Source organism: Pipistrellus kuhlii, unplaced genomic scaffold, assembly GCF_014108245.1.
Source record: "Pipistrellus kuhlii isolate mPipKuh1 unplaced genomic scaffold, mPipKuh1.p scaffold_m20_p_38, whole genome shotgun sequence".
NCBI lineage: Eukaryota > Metazoa > Chordata > Mammalia > Chiroptera > Vespertilionidae > Pipistrellus > Pipistrellus kuhlii.
The window spans coordinates 3,518,757-3,539,370 of record NW_023425538.1 but is presented as its reverse complement, the minus strand read 5'-3'; the positions used below and the strand labels follow the sequence as shown (position 1 = coordinate 3,539,370).

The 20,614-nt window shown below is 46.7% G+C and overlaps 2 protein-coding genes across 7 annotated transcripts in view; one reads left to right on the top strand and one right to left on the bottom strand.

Annotated features, from left to right (window-relative positions):
* Positions 1-1,942: 1,942 nt before the first annotated feature.
* PPP1R14A (protein phosphatase 1 regulatory inhibitor subunit 14A) lies at positions 1,943-6,345 on the bottom strand. Of its 2 annotated transcripts, XM_036408314.2 has the most exons (4): positions 6,061-6,312; positions 3,865-3,945; positions 3,101-3,133; positions 1,943-2,162 (listed from the first exon to the last, which is right to left on the bottom strand). In XM_036408314.2, exons 1-4 carry the CDS (start codon positions 6,259-6,261, stop codon positions 2,034-2,036), a joined length of 444 nt encoding a protein of 147 aa, XP_036264207.1. In that variant the 5' UTR covers positions 6,262-6,312; the 3' UTR covers positions 1,943-2,033. The 2 variants fall into 2 exon arrangements, with proteins under 2 accessions (XP_036264207.1, XP_045426879.1); XM_045570923.1 differs by lacking the exon at positions 3,101-3,133 and having other exon boundaries at positions 6,061-6,345.
* Positions 6,346-15,277: 8,932 nt separating this feature from the next.
* SPINT2 (serine peptidase inhibitor, Kunitz type 2) overlaps positions 15,278-20,614 on the top strand; it is a 30,632-nt gene continuing 25,295 nt past the window's right edge. Inside the window, exon 1 of one of the 5 annotated variants that reach the window (XM_036408310.2) lies at positions 15,278-15,713. In XM_036408310.2, the coding sequence (XP_036264203.1) occupies positions 15,608-15,713 (106 nt within the window). In that variant the 5' untranslated portion in view covers positions 15,278-15,607. The remainder of the gene's footprint in view (positions 15,714-20,614) is intronic. The other 4 variants (XM_036408309.2, XM_036408312.2, XM_036408311.2 and 1 more) reach the window with 4 other exon arrangements.

Sequence of the window (20,614 nt, the reverse complement as noted above, 5' to 3'; positions counted from 1 at the left end):
CCCTTTAGATAGGATTTCTCAGATAGGCTGTGAGAAGTTACCAGCACCTTAGTATGAATCAGTCAACCTCTTCCAGCCACTGAACAGCAATCATTGCTATCGTTTACAGGAGTGCTATAGTGTGGGAATAAAATAGCTGGGCTCTGGAGCCTGAAATTAAAGCCCAGAGCCACTTCCCAGCTGTGTGACTTCGGGCAAATGACATCAGTAATCTGGGCTTTCGTTTTTGTGAAGCCCTCCTTTTCCTAATGAGGAAACTGAGAGGCACACCCAGGACTTTGGAACCTGAGTATATGCCGCCTCCACAAAGATGAGGAACCAAAAACAGGTTCTGTGAGAGGGAGTTCAGAGTTCCTTAGGCCTCAGTGGGTGTCCTGGGAGAGGCCCAGGCGCTCAGATGCCAGGAGGTGGGATACCTCCAGTCTCCACACATTCATTCTCTGCACATTTTGTGTGGAGGAAAGGGGGCACTGGAAGCCTGAGGCCTATCTGTGCAGGGACAGCAAGGCCACCCGAAGGGTTGGACAAGCCAGGCCCACCCTGCATGCTCTTCTTCAGGGGCACCTTCTCTTCCTGCCAGATGGGAACTCAGACTCCCTGGGATGGGTGCCTGATCCTGGCCAGGCTGCAGGGTGGCCCGGAGTGGGAACTGCAGCTGGGGCCCCAACTTCAGACAGCAGAGGCAAGACAGGAGATGTGCTTTGTCCCAGGGGTGGGGGGTGGGGGGGAGAAACACACTAGCTCTGGTCCTGCGGGTCCTTGGTGCAACCCCAGCCACACTTCATCTCCTGACTGCACCCAGCTGGGATCACTAGTACACTAGACCTGCTGTTAAACTATTGAAATAGCCCTAGCCGATTTGGCTCAGTGGATAGAGCATTGGCCCACAGACTGAAGGGTCCTGGGTCAAGGGCACGTACCTGGATTGCAGTCTTGATCCCCAGCTATGGTCAGGGCATATGCTGGAGGCAACCAATTGGTGGATCTCTCTCACATTGATGTTTCTCTCTCTGTATCTCTCCTGCTCCCTTCCACTCCCTCTTAAATATCAATGGGAAACATCCTCCAATGAGGATTAAAAAAGAATGAATTTTTTTTTTAAGTACTGACATACCTTTCAATTTTTGGTCAATAGTCACTACCCATGTCTGATGCTCAGGCTCCTGCCCTGGGACCCTTCAGGTCTCCCCATGCCCCAGCCCAGGGGCTCTCCTGATGGACCCCTGGGAGACTTGCCTATTCTGATTGGTGGAGGGCCCTGCCAATATTTATCTTTCCTGGCTCAGCATCAATGTCAATTCCCACACACACAGGTTCCAAGTCCTCAGATATGGATATCCATTTCACACAAATGCCTATGCATCCTCCGAAGCCCTGCCTCAATGGGACTTTCTTCAGGAAGCCCTCCAAAAACTTACCACCCCCAGCATGACAGGTGCATCCCACTCTCAGGGCTCCCAGGTATCTTGGACCGTTCACCCCTTTGTTCTAATCTTCTGCATCAGTGTGTGAGCACCTTGACTCCAGGGGCCATATTCTTCTCCTCTTTGTGGTCTCAATTTCAATGACCATGTCAAGTACACAATAAGTGCTCAATAAAATTCATGGCATGATGACTGTTCATGATGTGTTGTGGTGATAGCAGGCATATTTGGTCCTGTGCAGGCCATCATTCCCATAGGAGCTGGGTGCCTTCTGTACACTAGGGCCTTGGCAGCTGGGACGGGCCAAGGCTGGGGGAGGGGAGGACAGGATGTGAGTCCCGGGGGTGGAAGGTCAGCAGAGCCTGTTCTCATGCTCTCTGGCCGCTGAGGAGTGATTCTCCATCTGTGTGGGCCAGCTGTGGGTGCTGGACACAAGGAGACCAGCAGGAAAGGAAGATTTTAGGAGTGGAGCTAGGGGAAGCCTGGAGTGACCAAGGAGAGGAAAAAGGCACTCAGTGTTACTGTTACAGAACCATTAAATACTACTTATAAACGAGCCAGGAGGGCACTAGGAAGTGGGGGCTAAGGGGCCTCTGCGGCCAGAGAGTGTCAGGGCGGCAAGGTCCGGGCCCGGTCTTGGAGGGGGCTCAGGCTTCTGTCACCGGAGGGGCTGGGCTGGCGGAGGCCGGGCTGCTTGTGGAGGCCTCGCAACTTCACCAGCAGCTCCTGGACGAAGTCCTGAGGACAGGGTGGAGGGTGTTGAGAATAGGGGGAGGGGTGGGGCCCTGCCCAGCCCAGCCCCTCTGACCTGACCCCTTCCTTCTTCCAGGTCAGTGAGAGGAGGTGGAGGTGAAGTTAGGGAAGAGGAGAGGCCATAAAGAGGAAGAAGATTGGGGTGGGAGGGGAAGAGAGGAGACAGAGATGGGAGAGGGCAAAGAAAGAAAGAGATATAAGGAATGAGAGAGATGGAGACACAGAAAGCAAGACAGGGAGCTATAGAGATAGATAAGGATAGAGAGACAAGGAGAGAGATGGAGACAGAGGCCAGAACACAGAACAGACAGAGATGCAGAGAGAGAGAGAGAGTCAGAGAGAAAGACAAAGGGACAGAGAAAGAAACAGAGCCACAGAGACATTCAAGATGTTTCCCAGGCCAAGAGATCATCAGAAGGGTCCTCAGGGACAGAGCCTGAGCCTGCAGAGCAGCAGACGCACAATCTCCCTCAGGCAGCCAGAGCTAGTTAGAGAAACATGAATATTTTTCCCTTTTAAAGCAGAGAAGGAAGTGGGAGGGGTTGGGCTGCTCAGCTTCAAGGCCTGGAAAGATGGGGGGGAAGGGGGACAAAGGGGGCGGGGACGCAGAGATGTGGAAGGGAGCCCCAGGGTGGGGAGACAGTAACAGGGAGAGGAGGGAGGGAAGCAGACAGAGCATAGCCGAGGTACAAAAACTGGAGACAGATGGGGAAGCTCTCAGAGGAGAGGAGATAATGGAGGCCCAGTGGCAGATGGGAAAAGAGGAGAAGATAAAAGACACCACTAGAGAGAGAAAAGGGTTCCCCAGAATTCCCTCTGCTGGTCCTGGATGGCAGCTTTCCCCTGCTCCCCAGACACCCCCCTTCCCCATGAGGATGCAGGGGGCCAGAACAGGGCCTGTAAGGGGGAACGGAAAAACTCACCTCTGTGGGGTTCGCGCAGGATTTCAGGAGCCCCTAAACCCCCACCCACGCAAAAAAGAAGAAAAAAAAAGTAAATAGTAAATGACTAACAACACCTCTGCCCCTCCAGTTCCTTCCCTTACTAACAAAGCCCCAAGCAACAAGACAATGAAGTCAGACTCCAAGGTCCCACCTGTCTTTAAGGGGAGACACAGTCTGAGGGCAGGTTGAGGTGAGTCACACAGCATTTCCTGCCTCTAGGAGAAAACAGGCCATAAGAGCCGAACTGCCCACTTGCTATGACTCCCAGCTCCGCTCCTCCTGAGCTGTGGGACCCTGGGCAAGTGATTACATCTCCTGGGGTTCACATTCACCATCTGGAAAATGGAGAATAGTGTCTACTTCATAGAGTTAAATAAGATAATAAGTGTAGCCCTGGCCGGCTTGGTTAAGTGGATAGAGCATCGGCCTGTGGACTGAAGGGTCCCGGGTTCGATTCCAGTCAGGAGCACATGCCTTGGTTGTGGGCTCTATCCCCAGTGGGAGGCAAGCAGGAGACAGCTGACCAATGATTCTCTCTCATTGATTTTTCTATCTTTCTATCCCTCTCCCTTCCTCTCTGAAATCAATAAAAAATATATATATATTTTTTAAAAAGATAAGTGTAAAGCAATTGAAATAATTCCAAGTACATAGTAAAGACTCAATAAACATGGTAACCATTGCTGTGAATCCTAGGGAGGGGCGTGGTGGAGGACTGGGGGGCAGCTCTCCCCTCCACCTACCTGGATTTTCTGGCTTCTGTCCTCTTCACTCTCTAATTCCAACAGCTCGTCAATGTTGACTTCATCAGGCATCTCTGCCTCCTAAGGCAGGGAGAAGAGAAAGCTGGTCAGGCGCCCTTTCCCCTCCCTCCCCTGCTTTTGTCCAGGGGCTCTGTAGGAGCCAGGCCCAAGGGCCCAGCTGGCGGATTCCGGAGCAGTAATGTGGCAGTCAGGGACAGCACCGCCAAGGCGGGACATCTGGGTGTTGGGGGTAGGAGTGACAGATGAGTTGACAGAGGCCCAGGGCCTGTGCCAGCTCAAATGCCTGGACCCCTGGGTCCCAGGGACCTCAGGGCTGTCATGGGTCTCTCTGCTTGGCCCCAGTTCCCACAGCGGGTAAACAGGCCTGGTGGAGTTTTGGAATGTCAGATTCTGGGACTCAGGAGAGGGGCTGGCTCTGCCCTTGCAAGGAAAAGTCTGAGAGTTAGGTGTGGGGGAGGGGAGCTAGGGGAGCTGCCGCCAGAGCCTGCTAGGGTTGGCCCCTTGCCCCAGGCGACAGGAAGGAGCACAGGGGGTCAAGTGCAGCCTCCTGGGCTCAAGGAGATGGCCACCAAGCTCCTCTTCCACAAAGTAGGTAGAATGAGCCACGAGTCTAACTTTAAGCAACTAAGAAGGGGACTCATAATGGCCTCTTGGGCCAGAGGGCCAACCTCAGGCTGGCTCAGTATCCCTGCTGGGGACAGAACCCAGCAGTCTGAGCACGAGATCTCTGAGTCTACAGATGTTTTCTTCCCTCACCCAAAGTTCTGCTGACTTTACTGCAGCCTTCAGGAGTGGGTGTTCAGGAAAGGCATGGAGTATATAAGTGTGTTACACACCTGTGGGTGCCCCTGTGCTGGGGGCTGGGGCCAGCATGATGGTGCAGAGGTATGTGGCATCATGTGCATGGCCTGCACAGGGGCCTGTGGTCCTATGGGTGTAAAGTGTGTGGCTCTGGCTTACTGTGTTTTCTCATGATCATGTATTACAGACAGCCATAGTGCCCACCGCCTGAGGGTGACCTCTAGGATATCACTTACCACTAGCAACTGGACTTCACTGTCATCTGTACAAGCCCATTTGTGTCTGAGAACAGAGGGACCTCATGTCACTGTGAGGGGCCATGGCTTCTACCATCTTCACACTGTGTGGAGGATTTCTGCCTCCTGTGTGTCTGTGTAATCCTGTGATCATCAGGAACCAGAGCTGTGTCCCCAGCATCTGTGTTGTACAAAGTATGACTTCCATCAGAGGCTCCAGTGAATGCAAGACTATAGTTCATGCTCTGTGTGCCCAAGGGCAGCTACAGTTTCTGCCATTTCTGTGTCCACATGTACCTACACCTTCTGTAGTTTACTGTTCTCTATCTCGGTGAAACTGTTATTTCTGTCTTTTTTGCTTTTGTTTTTTCAATCCTCACCCAAGGACATGCTTAGCAAAAGTGAGAGCAAGAGAGACAGACATCGATGTGAGAGAGAAACCTCAATCAGCTGCCAGTAAGTGTTCTGATCAGGGATTGAACTCTCAACCCTGGTATGTGCCCTGACAGACAATCAAACTGGCAACCTTTCAGTGCACTGGATGATGCTCCAACCAACTGAGCCACTCCGACTAGGCTCATTTCTGTGGTTTTATGCCTGAGTGCCTGTAGCATACAGTATGTCCTGTAGTTATTGTTTTTGCCTTTAGGGAGTAACGGTATGATTTAGTTGTAATGGTTGTAGCTTGTACTATGAGTTGATACAGCTTGAGGGTCTGTGTATGGCTGTTGCTTTGCTCACTGTGCCTGTGAGTGGCTATAGCTTGCCACTGTGAACGGCTGTCACTATTGTTGCTTCCTTTGCTATGTATCTCTGGGTGGTTATAACTCCCCGGTCGTCATGTCTATGTTTGGCTTTAAGACATCCCCTCCCCCCACCCTTTCTCCAGATATGGCTGCTCCGACTCCTCAACTTTGCCTCTTCACCCCCAAGATGGTAAACCCCTGGCCCTCCCCAGATGTTTGGTCACATCTCAGGTGATTCAAGTGTGTGTCTCTGTGTCCACAAGCAGAGTGCCATCGACGATGGATGGCCAGGCCAATAAGTGCAATGAGTGCCCGACCCCTTGGCGTGCGTGTGCAGCAGCCAGCACAAGCAACCAAAGACCCCGACGTCTTCACGCCCCTCCCAGTCTCACCTGGCCGCGGTATAGCTCCTCCAAGCGCCCGTCTATCCACTTCTCCACGTCCAGCCGCCGCTGCAGCTCCCGCCGGTCGTACTTAACTGTGACACGCGCGTGTCGTTTCTGCAGCCCCCCTGGACTGCCCCCCGGCCCGCGGGCCCGCGACGGAGCCTGCAGCTTACTCAGCACCCTCTTGCCCAGCCGCTGAGCTGCCATCGCGTCCCGGCCCGGACCCTGCCGCGCAGTGAGCCTTCGCCTAGCGCCCCGGGGGCCCTCTTACGCGGCGGGGCGGGGTGGGGCGGGGCCGGCGGGGGCGGGGGCTCGGACTCGCTCGGGGCCCACCCCGCCCCAACCTCCCCCGGCCTCAGTTTTCTCTCTGGCCGCTGCGCTGGTGTAAAGCCGGTAGCCGGCAAGGCCTCGGGTAAGGGTAGGGTCTGTGAGCCTCTGGCCAGGCAGGGCGAATGGGGCTCCAGGCCACTGGATCACAGGATCGGGGTACCAAGACAGACTCAGGGAACCCGCCTCTTGGCGCCTTCTGGCGGTTGCAAGGAACGATGCAGGAGGCCCATGCCATCCTTCTTTGCTCGGGTACAATCCATAGTACTCACTGTACATCATTTGTTCGTTGCTTCATTTATTCACTCATCCATGCATTCATTCGTCCATTTATTTGCTCTACAAATACTGAGTGTCTATAACAGGTCAGTGAACAAGAGACAAGCCCAGTCCTCATGGAGTTAGCATTCTTTGGTGGAGACAGGCAGTAAACATATAAGTACAGTATATTACAGAGTTTCAGAATATGATAAATTCTATGGAGTTGCAATTTTAGCAAGGGTGACAGGAAACGTCCAAGAAAGATACCTTAACACTTAATTTTGGCTATGTCCCTCCCCTGCTTAAAACTATCCATAAGTAGGCAAATATCTTAGATATCGTCAACATAAGAAACATCAGCGGAGACCCGGAAACCGGTTTGGCTCAGTGGATGGAGCGTTGGCCTGCGGACTGAAGATTCCTGGTTCGATTCCGGTCAAGGGCATGTACCTTGGTTGCGAGCACTTCGCCAGTGGGGTGTGTGCAGGAGGCAGCTGATCGATGTTTCTAACTGTCCCTCTCCCTTCCTCTCTGTAAAAAAAAAAAATCCATAAAATAAAAATAAAAAAGACACATCAAAGGTGCTAGCTGGGTAACTCAGAGCATTATCCCAATAATTCAAGGTTGCCGGTTCCACCCCGGATCAGGGCACATACAAGAAGCAATCAATGAATGCATAAATAAGTGGAACAAATCTATGTTTCTTCTCTCTCTGTCTCTGAAAAAAAATGAATCAATAATTTTTTTTAAAAAGTGTTCAAACCTGTAGAGAATTTTTAGAAAATATATTTCATTGATTTTTTTACAGAGAGGAAGGGAGAGAGATAGAGAGTTAGAAATATGGATGAGAGAGAAACATCCATCAGCTGCCTCCTCCACTGAGCCAAACAGGTTTCGGCCTGTAGAGAATTTTTATGAGTTTGAGCCACACTGAGGACTTATGCCAGGGAGCAAGATATTAAATGCTTCAGAGAATAACAGTTTTGCATTTCTTTCATACATTTAAAAGATTAAGGAGGGAACTAAGGAAGATAATGTGAAGTTGGGAAAAAGCAATGCAAGCACTGGATTACAGGATAGTTCTCTTGAGGGTGGTTAAGTTTATATCAAAGATGGACAGAAACAATGGACAGAGCTTGCTTAAGGCAAAGATAACTTTTTACTAAAAAGTTATAGAACTGGGCCTCTCTACCCATAATGACCAGCCCAGTTAGAAATTTATGATCAAATTACACTGTGAGGTTGGTTTTTTCCACAGATGATATCCAATTTATGTATTTTTTTCTTTGTTGCTTGGGCTTTTGGTATAATACTGTGGACTAAAAGAAGGGAAGGGGATATAGAAAGTAACCTCACAGGTTGATCTGGTCATAAATTCCTAACTGGGCAGGTCATGGTGGATAGTTAGGCTCAGGCCTATAACTGTCTAATAAAAGGTTTATCTAGTCCTAACCATTTGGCTCAGTAGATAGAGCGTCAGCCTGAGGACTCAAGGGTCCCAGGTTTGATTCCAATCAAGAACATGTGCCTTGATTTTGGGCATATCCCCAGTAGGGAGTGTGTAGGAGGCAGCTGACTGATGTTTCTCTCTCATCATCAATGTTTCTATCTCTCTCTCCCTTTCCCTTCCTCTCTGAAATCAATAAAAATATATTTTAGCAGAGACCGGTTTGGCTCAGTGGATAGAGCATCGGCCTGCAGACTGAAAGGTCCTGGGTTCGATTCCAGTCAAGGGCACGTACCTTGGTTGCAGGTATATCCCCAGTAGGGGGTGTACAAGAGGCAGCTGGTCAATGATTCTCTCTCATCGATGTTTCTAACTCTCTATCCTTCTCTCTTCCTCTCTGTAAAAAATCAATAAAGTATATTTTTTTAAAAAGTATATATATATATATATATATATATATATATATATATATATTCTAAAAAATAAAAATGGACAAGATCTGAATAGACATTTCTCTAAAAAATATATATGAAAGATAGCATTGTTCAAAATAGTCAAAAGATAGAAATAATCCAGCCCATCAACTGATGAATGGATAAATAAAATGTGATATAGCCATACAATAGAACATTATTTATTAATAAAAAGAAATTAAATATTAATACATGCTACAACATGGATGGACCTTGAAAACACACTAAGTGAAAAAAATCCAAACACAAAAGGCTATATGTTGTATTACTATTTATATGAAATGTTTAAGTTGCTTGGGGCTAAGAGAATTGGGGTGCAGGAGGAATGACGGCTAAAGAATGTGGCATTTCTTTTGTTCTTTTTTATTCTTTCTTTTGTTTTCTTGAGGTCCATTAAATTTTCTAAAATTATGTGATAGTTGCACAACTCCATGAATATACAAAAAAAATTGAGTTGTACACTTTAAAAGGGTGAATTGTATGATGAGTTATATCTCAATAAAGCCCTCATATTTAAAAAGAAAAAAAACTGTCCATAGCTCTTCATTGCCCTGAGGCTAAAGGCCAAGCTCCTTCCTTTACACTCAGAGCTCCAGGCATGGTTCTGTTCCAGCAAGTTTGCACTGGCAGTTCCCTCTGCCGGGAAAGCTCTTCCCCAGAATGATATCCACAAGTCTCACTCCTACATCTTCCTCAAATGTCATCTGTTCAGTGAGGTCTTCTCTAGCTACCCTGTTTTTACATGTTTTATTTATTGTCTGTTTTCCAACTAGTGGTGTCCCAAAAGGAGGGCAATGTGAGTGGTCCACCTTGGGTACAGGCAATAAGTGATATACTGTCTGTAGAGAACTTGAAAATAATAAAAATGACCAAAAGCCTTTATTATACCATGCGCTGAAAATTCTATACAGTATCAGTGATAAAATGATCCTCCCACCTCCCAGGAAAAGAAAATTTTTTGTTGTTCTATTTACTAAACAGTTACTATAGAAATTTAAAAATACTTACGTAGGTAAGCTTCAAATTAGACTTTTTATTACTCTATTCTTTAGCAAACATTGTATTTGTATTTATTTTCTATTGTTGCACAATAAATGACTACACACATTTATTACCTCATAGTTTCTGTGGATCAGTTCAGTTATGGCTTTGCTGGGGCCCTCTGCTCCAGAATAACCAGTTTGCAATCCAGGTATCAGCTAAGGCTGTGGTCTCATAGAGGCTCAACTGAGGAAAGATTTGTTCTAATAACTTGAGGGATTTGGTCTTCATATTACTACTGGCTGTCCATGCGGTTCCTCTTATTTTTTTTTTCATTCTTCTAAATGTTTTATTTTTATTTATTTTTAAAAAATAAATCTTTATTGTTCACATTATTACAAATGTTCCTCATTTTACCTCCCTCCATTGCTCCCCTCCACCAGGTTCCCACCCCACCCTCTGCCCTTTCCCCACCCCCCATTGAACTCATCCAGAGGTGCACAGTTTATGTTCAGTCTCTTCCCACTCCCCTTACTCCCCTCCCATTCCTCTGATTCTATTATATTCACCAGTTAATATTATTCATCAGATTTTTTTTAATTCCCTTGGTTTTTAGATTCACTTGTTGATAGTTACATATTTGTTATTCATAATTTTTATCTTTATTTTTTTTCTCTTCTGAAAGAACACCTTTCAGCAATTCATATAATTCTGGTTTGGCAGTGATGAACTCCTTTAGCTTTTTTTTTTTTTATTAGTGAAGCTCTTTATCTGGCCTTCGATTCTGAGTGATAGCTTTGCTGGATAGATTATCTTTGGCTGTAGGTTCTTACTATTCATCACCTTGAATATTTCTTGCCATTCCTGTCTGGCCTGCATGGTTTCTGTTGAGAAATCAGCTGACAATCGTATGGGTGCTCCTTTATAGGTAACTACCTGCTTTGCTCTTGCCGCTTTTAATATTCTCTCTCTGTCTTTTGCTCTTGGAATTTTAATTATGATTTGTCTTGGTGTGGTCCTCTTTGGCTTCCTTTTGTTTGTGGTTCTGTGCACTTCCTGGACTTGTAGGTCTAATTCTTTCACCAGGTGGGGGAAGTTTTCTGTCACAATTTCTTTCAGTATGTTTTCGGTATCTTGCTTTCTCTCTTCTTCTGGGACCCCCATAATTCTGATGTTGGTTTGCTTGAAGTTGTCCCAGAGGTTTCTTATACTATCTTCAACTTTCTGGATTCTCTTGTCTTCTTGCTTCTGTGGAGGAGTGTTTTCTGGCTCTTTATGTTCCAAATCTTTGACTTGATTCTTGTGATCTTCCATTCTGTTTTTAGGACTCTGTATAATATTTTTTATTTCAGACAATGTATTCTTTATTTCTTGTTGATCCCTTATTATTTCTAGTTGATCCCTTTTCATATCCTCATAGGTCTCATTTATTTTATCAGCCTTTTCTAGGAAATCCTTGAAAAACCTTATAAGCATGGTTTTGAACTCTATATCCAGTCTCTTTTTGTCCTCTATTTCTTTCGTTTGTGATCTGTTTCCTTGTCTCAGCATTTTCCAGCTTCCCTGAGTTGGTAGCCTTAAAAGTCTCTGTGTTCAGCTTGGATGGGGCAGAGTTTCAGGGTGGAGGCACTTCTGAGAGAAAGGTGCCCTCGAGTTTTGCCCACTATCAAATAGTCTAGGCTCTCCCCCAATGAGCCCAGAACTGGGCTCAGTTGAAAGTGGGGTTGGAAGTGGAGTTCAGAGCAGTCTGGAGCTTTTGTCTCCTTCCCACTAGGGCAATCCCGTGGCACAGCCAACCGTCCCTTCTCTGCGCTCAATGTGCGTGCCTCCGGGACTGCCTTTCGCAACTCCCCTGAGATACCACTTTACAGCCCAGGCTCCCTCTGTATGAGCCTGGGTCCCCAGGGTCTGGCCTAGAACTGGGGTTCATTGCAATCAGAACTGGGGTTCAGCACATTCCGGAGCTTTTATCTCCTTCTTGCTAGGGAATGCCAGCCAGGCACTCAGCCTCCCCCTCCTTTCTGGCTCCGTCCTCTCAGCGTGCACAACGTGTATCCATACCTTAGGCTTTTACAGCTCCTCTGCTTTTTCTTCTGGTTTTCTCTTTCCTTCTAGTTGTAGAATTTCCAGTCAGTCGACTTTCCTGTAGTTCTGGGTAATGTCCATTTTGTATTTTAGTTGTATTTTATTGAAATTGTTGTGTGAGGCTGCAATTAGGTGTTACCTATGCTGCCATCTTGGATTCTCCTAAAGTCCATGTGGTTCCTCTTAGCTCCTCGAGGCCATTTATACTTACTTGCTGTGTGGTCCTCTCCATAAGTCCTCTCACAATGTAGTAAATTATTTCAAAGCCAGCAAGGAGATTTCCTCTCTCCAGTTCATTAACATGGGGTTTTACATAATGTAATGTAATCATGAACCTTCTTTGCCATATTCTAGTGGTTACAACAAGCCACAGGTTCTGCTCACACTTGAGGGGAGGGGATTATACAGGCCATGAACATGAGGGCTTCCCAACATCTATTTGCCACAATGTTCTACAGGGAAACAAATACAGATATACCTTGTTCTTATCTATTTGTTTGTTTTGTTTTGAACTTCGCTTTATTACACTTCACAGATGTTATTTTTTTTTTTTTTTTTTACAAATTGAAGGCAAGACCCTCCACCAGAAAAAAATGATTACAACTTCCTTTTACTTGCTTTATTGCAGTGGTCTGGGACCAAATCCAGAGTCTCTCCTAGGTTGGCCTGTATAGAGAATTCCCAGAGTTAACCTCTAACACCTAAAGATTCAGCTTTATGGTCCATTTTGAAAATAAGTTCATAATAATTTAGAATCATTTAGGTTTGTATCAGGCACAGCTTGAGTCTCTAATTTCTGTGATTCTACATATTCTTGAATTTAAATAACAGATTAGAAATTAGAATGATAGCCAAAACCGGTTTGGCTCAGTGGTAGAGTGTAGGTCTGCAGACTGAAAGTTCCCAGGTTTGATTCCGGTAAAGGGCATGTACCTTGGTTGCAGGCACATCCCCGGTAGGCAGGAGGCAGCTGATCGCTGTTTCTCTCTCATTGACATCTCTAGCTCTCTATCTCTCTCCCTTCCGCTCTGTAAAAAATCAATAAAATAGCTGGGACTGGTTTGGCTCAGTGGATAGAGCGTCGGCCTGCGGACTGAAAGGTCCCAGGTTTGATTCCGGGCAAGGGCATGTACCTTGGTTGCGGGCACATCCCCAGTAGGGGCTGTGCAGGAGGCAGCTGATCGATGATTCTCTCTCATCGATGTTTCTAGCTCTCTATCCCTCTCTCTTCCTCTCTGTGAAAAATCAATAAAATATATTTTAAAAAATCAATAAAATATATTTTAAAAAATCAATAAAATATATTTAAAAAAAAGAAGAAGAAATTAGAATGATAGCACTATGATCCTAAAGATGAAGAAATTCTTCAGCCACTCTATTCCTTTGGAGTTTTTGTATTTAAATTTTAAAATAGTGAATCATGGTATGAACTGCAAGGTATAATATTTTTATTTGGTAAATGCAAATTTTTATTCATACATGAAATATTCTTTGAGTAATATGTCTAAAATTGAAGTCTATTCATTTTCTATTGTTAATTTTAAAATGAAATAACAGCCGAAACCGGTTTGGCTCAGTGGATAGAGCGTCGGCTTGGGGACTGAAGGGTTCCGGGTTCCATTCTGGTCAAGGGCATATACTTTGGTTGCCGGCACATCCCCAGTAGGGGGTGTGCAAGAGGCAGCTGATCGATTACTCTCTCTCATCGATGTTTCTAACTTGCTATCTCTCTCCCTTCCTCTCTGTACAAAATCAATAAAATATATTAAAATAAATAAATAAAATGAAATAACAAATAAAATAATTATTAAAATAATTTTCTATCAAAGAGCAGGAGCCGATACCAGTTTGGCTCAGTGGATAGAGCGTTGGCCTGTGGACTGAAAGGTTCGATTCCAATCAAGGGCATGTACCTTGGTTGCGGGCACATTTCGGTGGGGGGTGTGCAGGAGGCAGCTGATTGATGATTCTCTCTCATCGATGTTTCTAACTCTCTATCCCTCTCTCTTCCTCTCTGTAAAAAATCAATAAAATATATATATTTTTTTTTAAAAAGAGGAGGTGTAGTAAAAAAGTTAGTTCCACCACTGTTCCCAACAATATAAAAGGAGTTCCAAAAAGCACAAATTTTGCTGTTTGCTGTTGTATCTTCTTAAGCATTTACAACAGTACCTGACTCACAGTGGTTACTCAATGAATGTACCGAAGGAAGGAATAGATGAATAGATGAATGAATGAATGAATGAATGATGCCTGTGCCTCCTCATCAGCCTCACATCTTACTATAGTCCTTTCAGTCTTCTTGTTCAAGCCTGGGCTTAGTGGGATAGGGGAAGGGGTGGAGTGCTCAGGTGCTGGAGAGATCTTTGGGCTCTCATTATGAATCTTGATCTGGAGTCCCAGGACCTCGCTGCAAGATTAAAGAAGATGGCTGGCATAAAACTTTAAGGTAAACACCATTTTACCCAATTAAGGCTCTTTACATGTCAGGGGTGGGCAAAAATAGGTTTATAATAGGTAAGTACAGAAAACAGTTTATTGTATTATTTATTTTGTCCACCCCTGTATTAATATGTCAGGAGGGAGGCTGACTAGTGGGAGTGGCCCTGGCTCCTATAACATACTGTTGTCTTTCTTAACTTGGGTTGTTTTTGTTTTGTTTTGTTTTTTTTTTTTTTTTTTTTTTTTTTTTTTTTTTTTTTTTTTTTTTTTTTGCTTTGCTGTTATAATTCCTGGAATGTTTGTCCATTGTCTCTCTTTTAATTTGTCAGTGTTCATTTTTAAAACCACCTCCTCATGGGTCCTCCTCCACTACCCAGCTCAGTAGGTCTCTGGTCTCCTTTATTTTCCTCTTTTTCTATATGCCTGTCCCACTCCATCCTCCTTTTGAGATTCTCTTCCAGGAAGCCAAGTTGCGTCAGGTACTTCCTCTGGGCTTTCCTTCTTTAGGGGCTGATTACTCTGCCTGTGCTTCCCTATCGCTGCCCCATATCCCAGTCTGGTGAATAATTTGTCTACTTCTCAGGACAGAGAACCATAGAAGCTAGTGTTCATTCATAAGTCTGTCACCTCCTCCGGGGAAACCCTTCTTCACACTGAAGCGGGGATTTGTCTGGGTTCCCATCATTCACCACCCCAGCTCATGATCACTTGGCCTGTGCTTCCCCAATCACTCTGCCCTGTGGCTGCTCCTATCTGGAGACGCAGGAACTAGTCTGACGTGGTCAATGCTGCATTACCAAGTTCCGACTAGGCGCTTAGGGAACGTCGAATTTAGAAAAAGGAAAAAAAAAAAATGCTCTTCTTCAAAGGCAGGCTGAATTGAGGCGGGCAAAAAGCCAGATTTCTAGGAAGAGTGTGTGTGCGCCCTCTGCTCCCACTTGGAGTTGGGCGAAGGTACTAGGTCATCACCTACCGGCCCGGGGAAAGGGTAGCAGGAAGCCTGAGCTCTGCCGGCAGGCGCCTACCGGCAAGCCAGGCTTTACCCGGGGCGGAGCCCACGTGAACCTGGGCCCTTTCCCCAGCGCCGGGGGCGGACCCAGGTGCGCCGAGGGAGGAGGAAACCGCGCAGGTGCCTGCTCCCTGCGCCTGCGCCAGGTGCGCCCGCCCCCTCCCAGGCGCCACGGCCACCTTAGACGTCTCCTTCCAGGCGGCCGCCATCGGCTCCAGTCCCCACCGAGCCATTGCCGTGTGGTGGGCTCTGAACGGTGGACAGTCGCTGTGTGTTACTGGGGGCCACGGGGCGAGTGAGGAGCGTTCTCCCGCGTTGTGGGCGTAGGCGATAGAGAAAAGGGCTTTCTTCCGGAGACTTCGGCGCCAGCACCAGTGCCGGCGCCCGCGCAGCCCCTCTTCGAGCGTCCGCACCTGCCCGCGAGGGGCTCCAGTGCGCGTGCGCAGCAAGGGGCTTCTCGCACCTGATCGCGAGACCCCAACGGCCGGCGGCTGGAGGCTTCGCCGCGCGCGGCCGGTGGAGCTAGTCATGGCGCAGCTGTGTGGGCCGAGGCGGTGCCCGGCGCTCCTCGCCCTGCTGGCATCGTTGCTCCTCTTCGGGGTCGCTGCGGCCGACGGAGAACGTGACGTCCACGGTGAGTGCCCGGGCGGGTCTCCAGGGAGGAGTGGGTGGCCGAGAGGCCGAAGACGAGACGTTAGGGGCAGGATGTGGGGCGGGGGGTAAGTTGGATCCGAGAGGCCCTGGACAAGGTCTGAGTGGGGAGAACTGGCGGGGGAGGCGGGGGGCGACGTGGTGAAGCTCACAGCGGGTGTGGTGGAGCCCCCTGGGCGAGTGAGCCGGCTCAGAGAAGGGGTTTGGCAGCTCTGGGGAGTGAGGCCGGCGGAGGATCCGCGCTGAGAAAGTTTCCAGTGGGTGAGGGAAGGGACCAGCGCGGCCCCTCCCTGTGGCAGGAAGGGGTGAGCCCCCCCCCCCCCCCCCCAGGCCTGCCGCTTCCTGGCGCAGAAAGTCCCAAGACTCAGGAAAGCTTCGGAGGCCTGGGAGGAAGGGTTAGTGACCTGGTGGCAGTTTGCTTCTGGAAGCAGGCTCCACCCCCACCCTCTTCTGATCTTGGACATCAGCCTCCTGAGAAACCTTTCTGGTTCAGCTGCAGTGGAGCGCCTCCAAGAAGGAAGGTGATTCTCAGTGAAGTCAACAGGAAGGAGAAGAAAAGCAAAAGTGTTGGAGGGGAGAAATTTTGTCAGATGCCACGGTATAAGAAGAGTATTGGTTGAAACATTGTCCTGTACACCAAAAGTTGCGAGCTCGATTCCTGGCCAGGGCACATACCTAGGTTGCGGGTTTGATTCCCCTCCCCCAACACCTCTCCTCCTCCTCGGGCTTGTGCGGGAGACAGGGGATGTTTCTCTCTCCTTCGATGTTTCTCTTCCTCTCCCTCCCTCTCTACAATCAATAAAAAAAATGTCTTCAGGTGAGGATTTAAAAATAGAATAATATTGGTTGTGAGGAGGTAGGCTTAGATTTATTAAGAGGTTCGGATTAAAACCTCTCCACTCTTAAAGAAGTTTAGCTTGAAAGGTCTTTTTGAACAGGTGTTGTTAGAACCTTAACTTCTTAAGACAAGCACAAGTGGGCTTTGAAAATAACTGTTGGAAGAATTCATTGATTCAGCAAAATTTTTTGAGGCCTTACTATGTGTCAGGGACAGTGCTTGTGACTCAGACAAGCCACAACTCTGCACTCCCAGGATTTATAATCTGGTGGGAGAGACAGTGGGTAAACATTTAAATAAAGAGCACTCATCACAATATTAAATTACTAAGAACAAACAGGGTGAAGTACACAAATGAGGTGAAATAAGATGATGGGGGCCACTCTCCCCCCCCCCCCCCCCCAGTATCACCTAAAATTTTATTCTCTATGATTTTTTCTCTATGAGAAAAAAGCAACAGGTTCCAAACTTCATTTTTCCCCCTAGTTCCGACTAGGCGTTCCCTAAGTGCCTAGTCGGAACTATTCAGATTCCATGTGTATATTTTGAGGCAATTTGCTTCTCTTCCCATGCTTTCTCTATGACTCGGATATATAAAAATCTATGTTCCTGTGCTTCCTCTCCTAGTCTTTTATTTATTTATTTTTATTTTTAAAAATATGTATATTTTATTGATTTTTTTTTTTTTTTTTTTACAGAGAGGAAGGGAGAGGGATAGAGAGCTAGAAATATCGACCAGCTGCCTCCTGCATACCCCATACCGGGGATGTGCCCACAACCAAGATACATGCCCTTGACCGGAATTGAACCTGGGACCCTTCAGTCCGCAGGCCAACGCTCTATCCACTGAGCCAAACCAGTTTCGGCCTCTCCTAGTCTTTTATATCCTTCAGCAAGATTGTGTTCTTAGAATTGTGCCACCCTTCCATACCCAACCCCTCTCAGGTGGGTGCCTGGCATGTGCTCCTTGTAAGATCCATATAAAAATATGTCTGATAAAAATATGTCACTTCGGTTCGGTAGTCAGGGGAGATCTCTCTGAGGAGGGCCACATCTGAGCTCTAAGATAAAAAGTGAGGAGGTGACAGCCACACAAAAACCTTAGGGCTGAATGTCCAGTTGGAAGAAATGGAGTACAAAGGCTTTGAGCCTGGAACACACATGATGGTTTTGAAGAAAAAGACCAGGAGAGCTAGCCAGCCAGTGTGTGTGGCTGGATCAAAAAAGGAGGAAGGGAGAATTGGAGGAGTATGTATGTGAAATGAGAGAAATAGGCAGGAGCCAGTGGCTTTGGGTGTAAAATGTGCAATAAGTCATCACCTGCAGTCATTTCTGAAAACTTAATTTCCCTTTGCCTGAGGCAGAAGGGGAGGGGGGGATGGGTATGTCAAGGGCTCAGCTCTAGAGGAATAAGAATTAGGAACGCATTATTCTTATTCTTTGTTCATTATTCTTGCAGTCTGAACCAGGATTTGTCAGCCCTTCTGGACTTTTGTAGATGAATTAATTATGTTAAGGATGTATAGTACCTTCCAGTTACCTGGCATGGACTTTATCAAAACCGAGTTTGGGACTAACATCTATTGTTTACTCTGCGCCTGTATGTCAGGGGAACCTTTTTTCTGCCAAGGGCCATTTAGATATTTATATCATTAGAGGGCCATACAAAAGTATCAAATTAAAAACTAGCCTGCAACATTTGGTCAAACATTTAATTAATTTACCCCTAATGCCTTGGCAGGGTCAGACCAAATGATTTCACTGGCCTGACGCTCTCCACCCCTGCTGTATGTGTTATTTAATTCTTGAGACAACTGTGGTGTGACATACCGATCTTATCTAAGGTCACAGAATAGTAATTGACAAAGCCAGGTCTGGCTGCAGAAACTCTGTTCTCAGTGGCCTCCCTGACTGCTGCAGATGGCTGAACCTACTGACCTTTCAGAAGTACTCCTGTTTGGCTGGGTCAACTAAAGCCCTTGCTTATCTGAAGTTGTTTGTTTGAAAGCTTTCTATCTTTTTCTTCTTCGTCATCTTCTTTGTCGTCGTCGTCTTCATCGTCTTCTTCGTCTTCTTCTTCCCTGATTATTTTGATTTTCCCTGAATGAGGTATTTCTCTAGCCACATGCAACTGCATAGGCTTTGTCAGATAAGTAGGGTGGAGCTGCATAGGCTCTGTCATAGAAAAGTGTGTGGTAAAGAAATGTTTAGGGGCTGATTATAATAGTAGATCAAGGAATTTAATCTTCATGAAGACATGAAGGGGTTGAGAAGTTTTGGAAATGTTTAGGGCCAATGGATTGTTGAAATTGAGGTTTTGGAGGGAATGAACTAGGTAAGAAAGGTAGGATATGGTGGGCAGTGAATGAGATACATGAAACTGAACTTCTGAAGAGGCTACAGATTTATTTATTTTAAAAATTATATTTGTATTGATTTCAGAGAGGGAGCAGGAGAGATATTGAAACATCAGTGATGAAAGAGAATCATTGATTGGCTGCCTCCTACATATCTCCCCTTCTGGGGGTTGAACCTAAAGTCTGGGGGTGTGACCTGGATGGGAATCGAACCAGGACCCTTCAGTCCCCAGACCGACGCTCTATCCACTGAGCCAAATCGGCTAGGGCTAGACTGCAATTATTATATTTTTAAAAATATATATTTTGCCGAGACCGGTTTGGCTCAATGGATAGAGCATCGGCTTGGGGACTGAAGGGACCCGGGTTCGATTCCGGTCAAGGGCATGTACCTTGGTTGCGGGCATATCCCCGGTAGGGGGTGTGCAGGAGGCAGCTGGTCGATGACTCTCTCTCATCGATGTTTCTAGCTCTCTATCTCTCTCCCTTCCTCTCTGTACAAAATCAATAAAATAATATATTTAAAAAAAAAAAAAATATATATATATATATATATATATATATTTTTATTGATTTCTTACAGAGAGGAGGGGGAGAGATAGAGAGCTAGAAACATCGATGAGAGAGAAACATCGACCAGCTGCCTCCTGCACACCCCCCACCGGGGATGTGCCCACAACCAACGTACATGCCCCTGACCGGAATCGAACCTGGGACCTTTCAGTCCGCAGACCGACGCTCTACCGCTGAGCCAAACTGGCTTTGGCTAGACTGCAATTATTAAGAAAAGGCCTGGAAGAGTCTGGGGGAGGAGAGGATCTTTGAAGGAGAGGAAGTCTATAAACAAAGAGATCAGGATGATCCTAGGATCTTGGGCCTGGATATGGAAATCACCAAGAATGATGATGGGAGGAGGAGGAATGGCAGTGAGCTTGGAGCTAAAATCATGGAGAAATGAGGTATAATGGCCTAGGTCAGAAGATGATGCCCCAGGTGGATACTATCTACTCTGATGATAAGATTCTTAGCTGGTGGCCTGGGGAGAGGATGGAGATAGAATGGAAGTAGCACCTAGGAGCCAGGAGAACTACTCACTTAGAGGGGAGAACAGATTAGGTTAGAGATAAGAAAGTCACCATGTTTAGAGAAGTGATTGAGAAAATGAGAGATTTTGCTTAAGATAGGTCATAAATAGAGAAGCCCCAAGAGTTGGGGAAAGGGAAATGGTAACAAAACAGGATGATGGGCCCTAACCAGTTTGGCTCTGTGGATAGAGCGTCAGCCTGTGGACTGAAGGGTCCCAGGTTCCATTCCCATCAATGGCATGTCCCTTGGTTGTGGGCACATCCTCAGTAGGGGGTGTGCAGGAGACAACTGATTAATGTTTCTCTCTCATTGATGTTTCTAACGCTCTATCCCTCTCCCTTACTTTCTGCAAAAAATCAATAAAATACTTTTAAAAAACAGATCAACAAATAACAGATCCAAGATGGCTGCACAGGTAAACACCTAGCCGCAGCCACACACAACAATTTCAATAAAATACAACTAAAATATAAAATGGACATTACCCAGAACTACAGGAAAGTCGATTGGAAATTCTACAACGAGAAGCAAGGAGAAAACCAGAAGGAAGCGCGGAGGAGCTATAAAAGCCTGAGGTATGGAGACACGCGGCGCGCGCGGAGA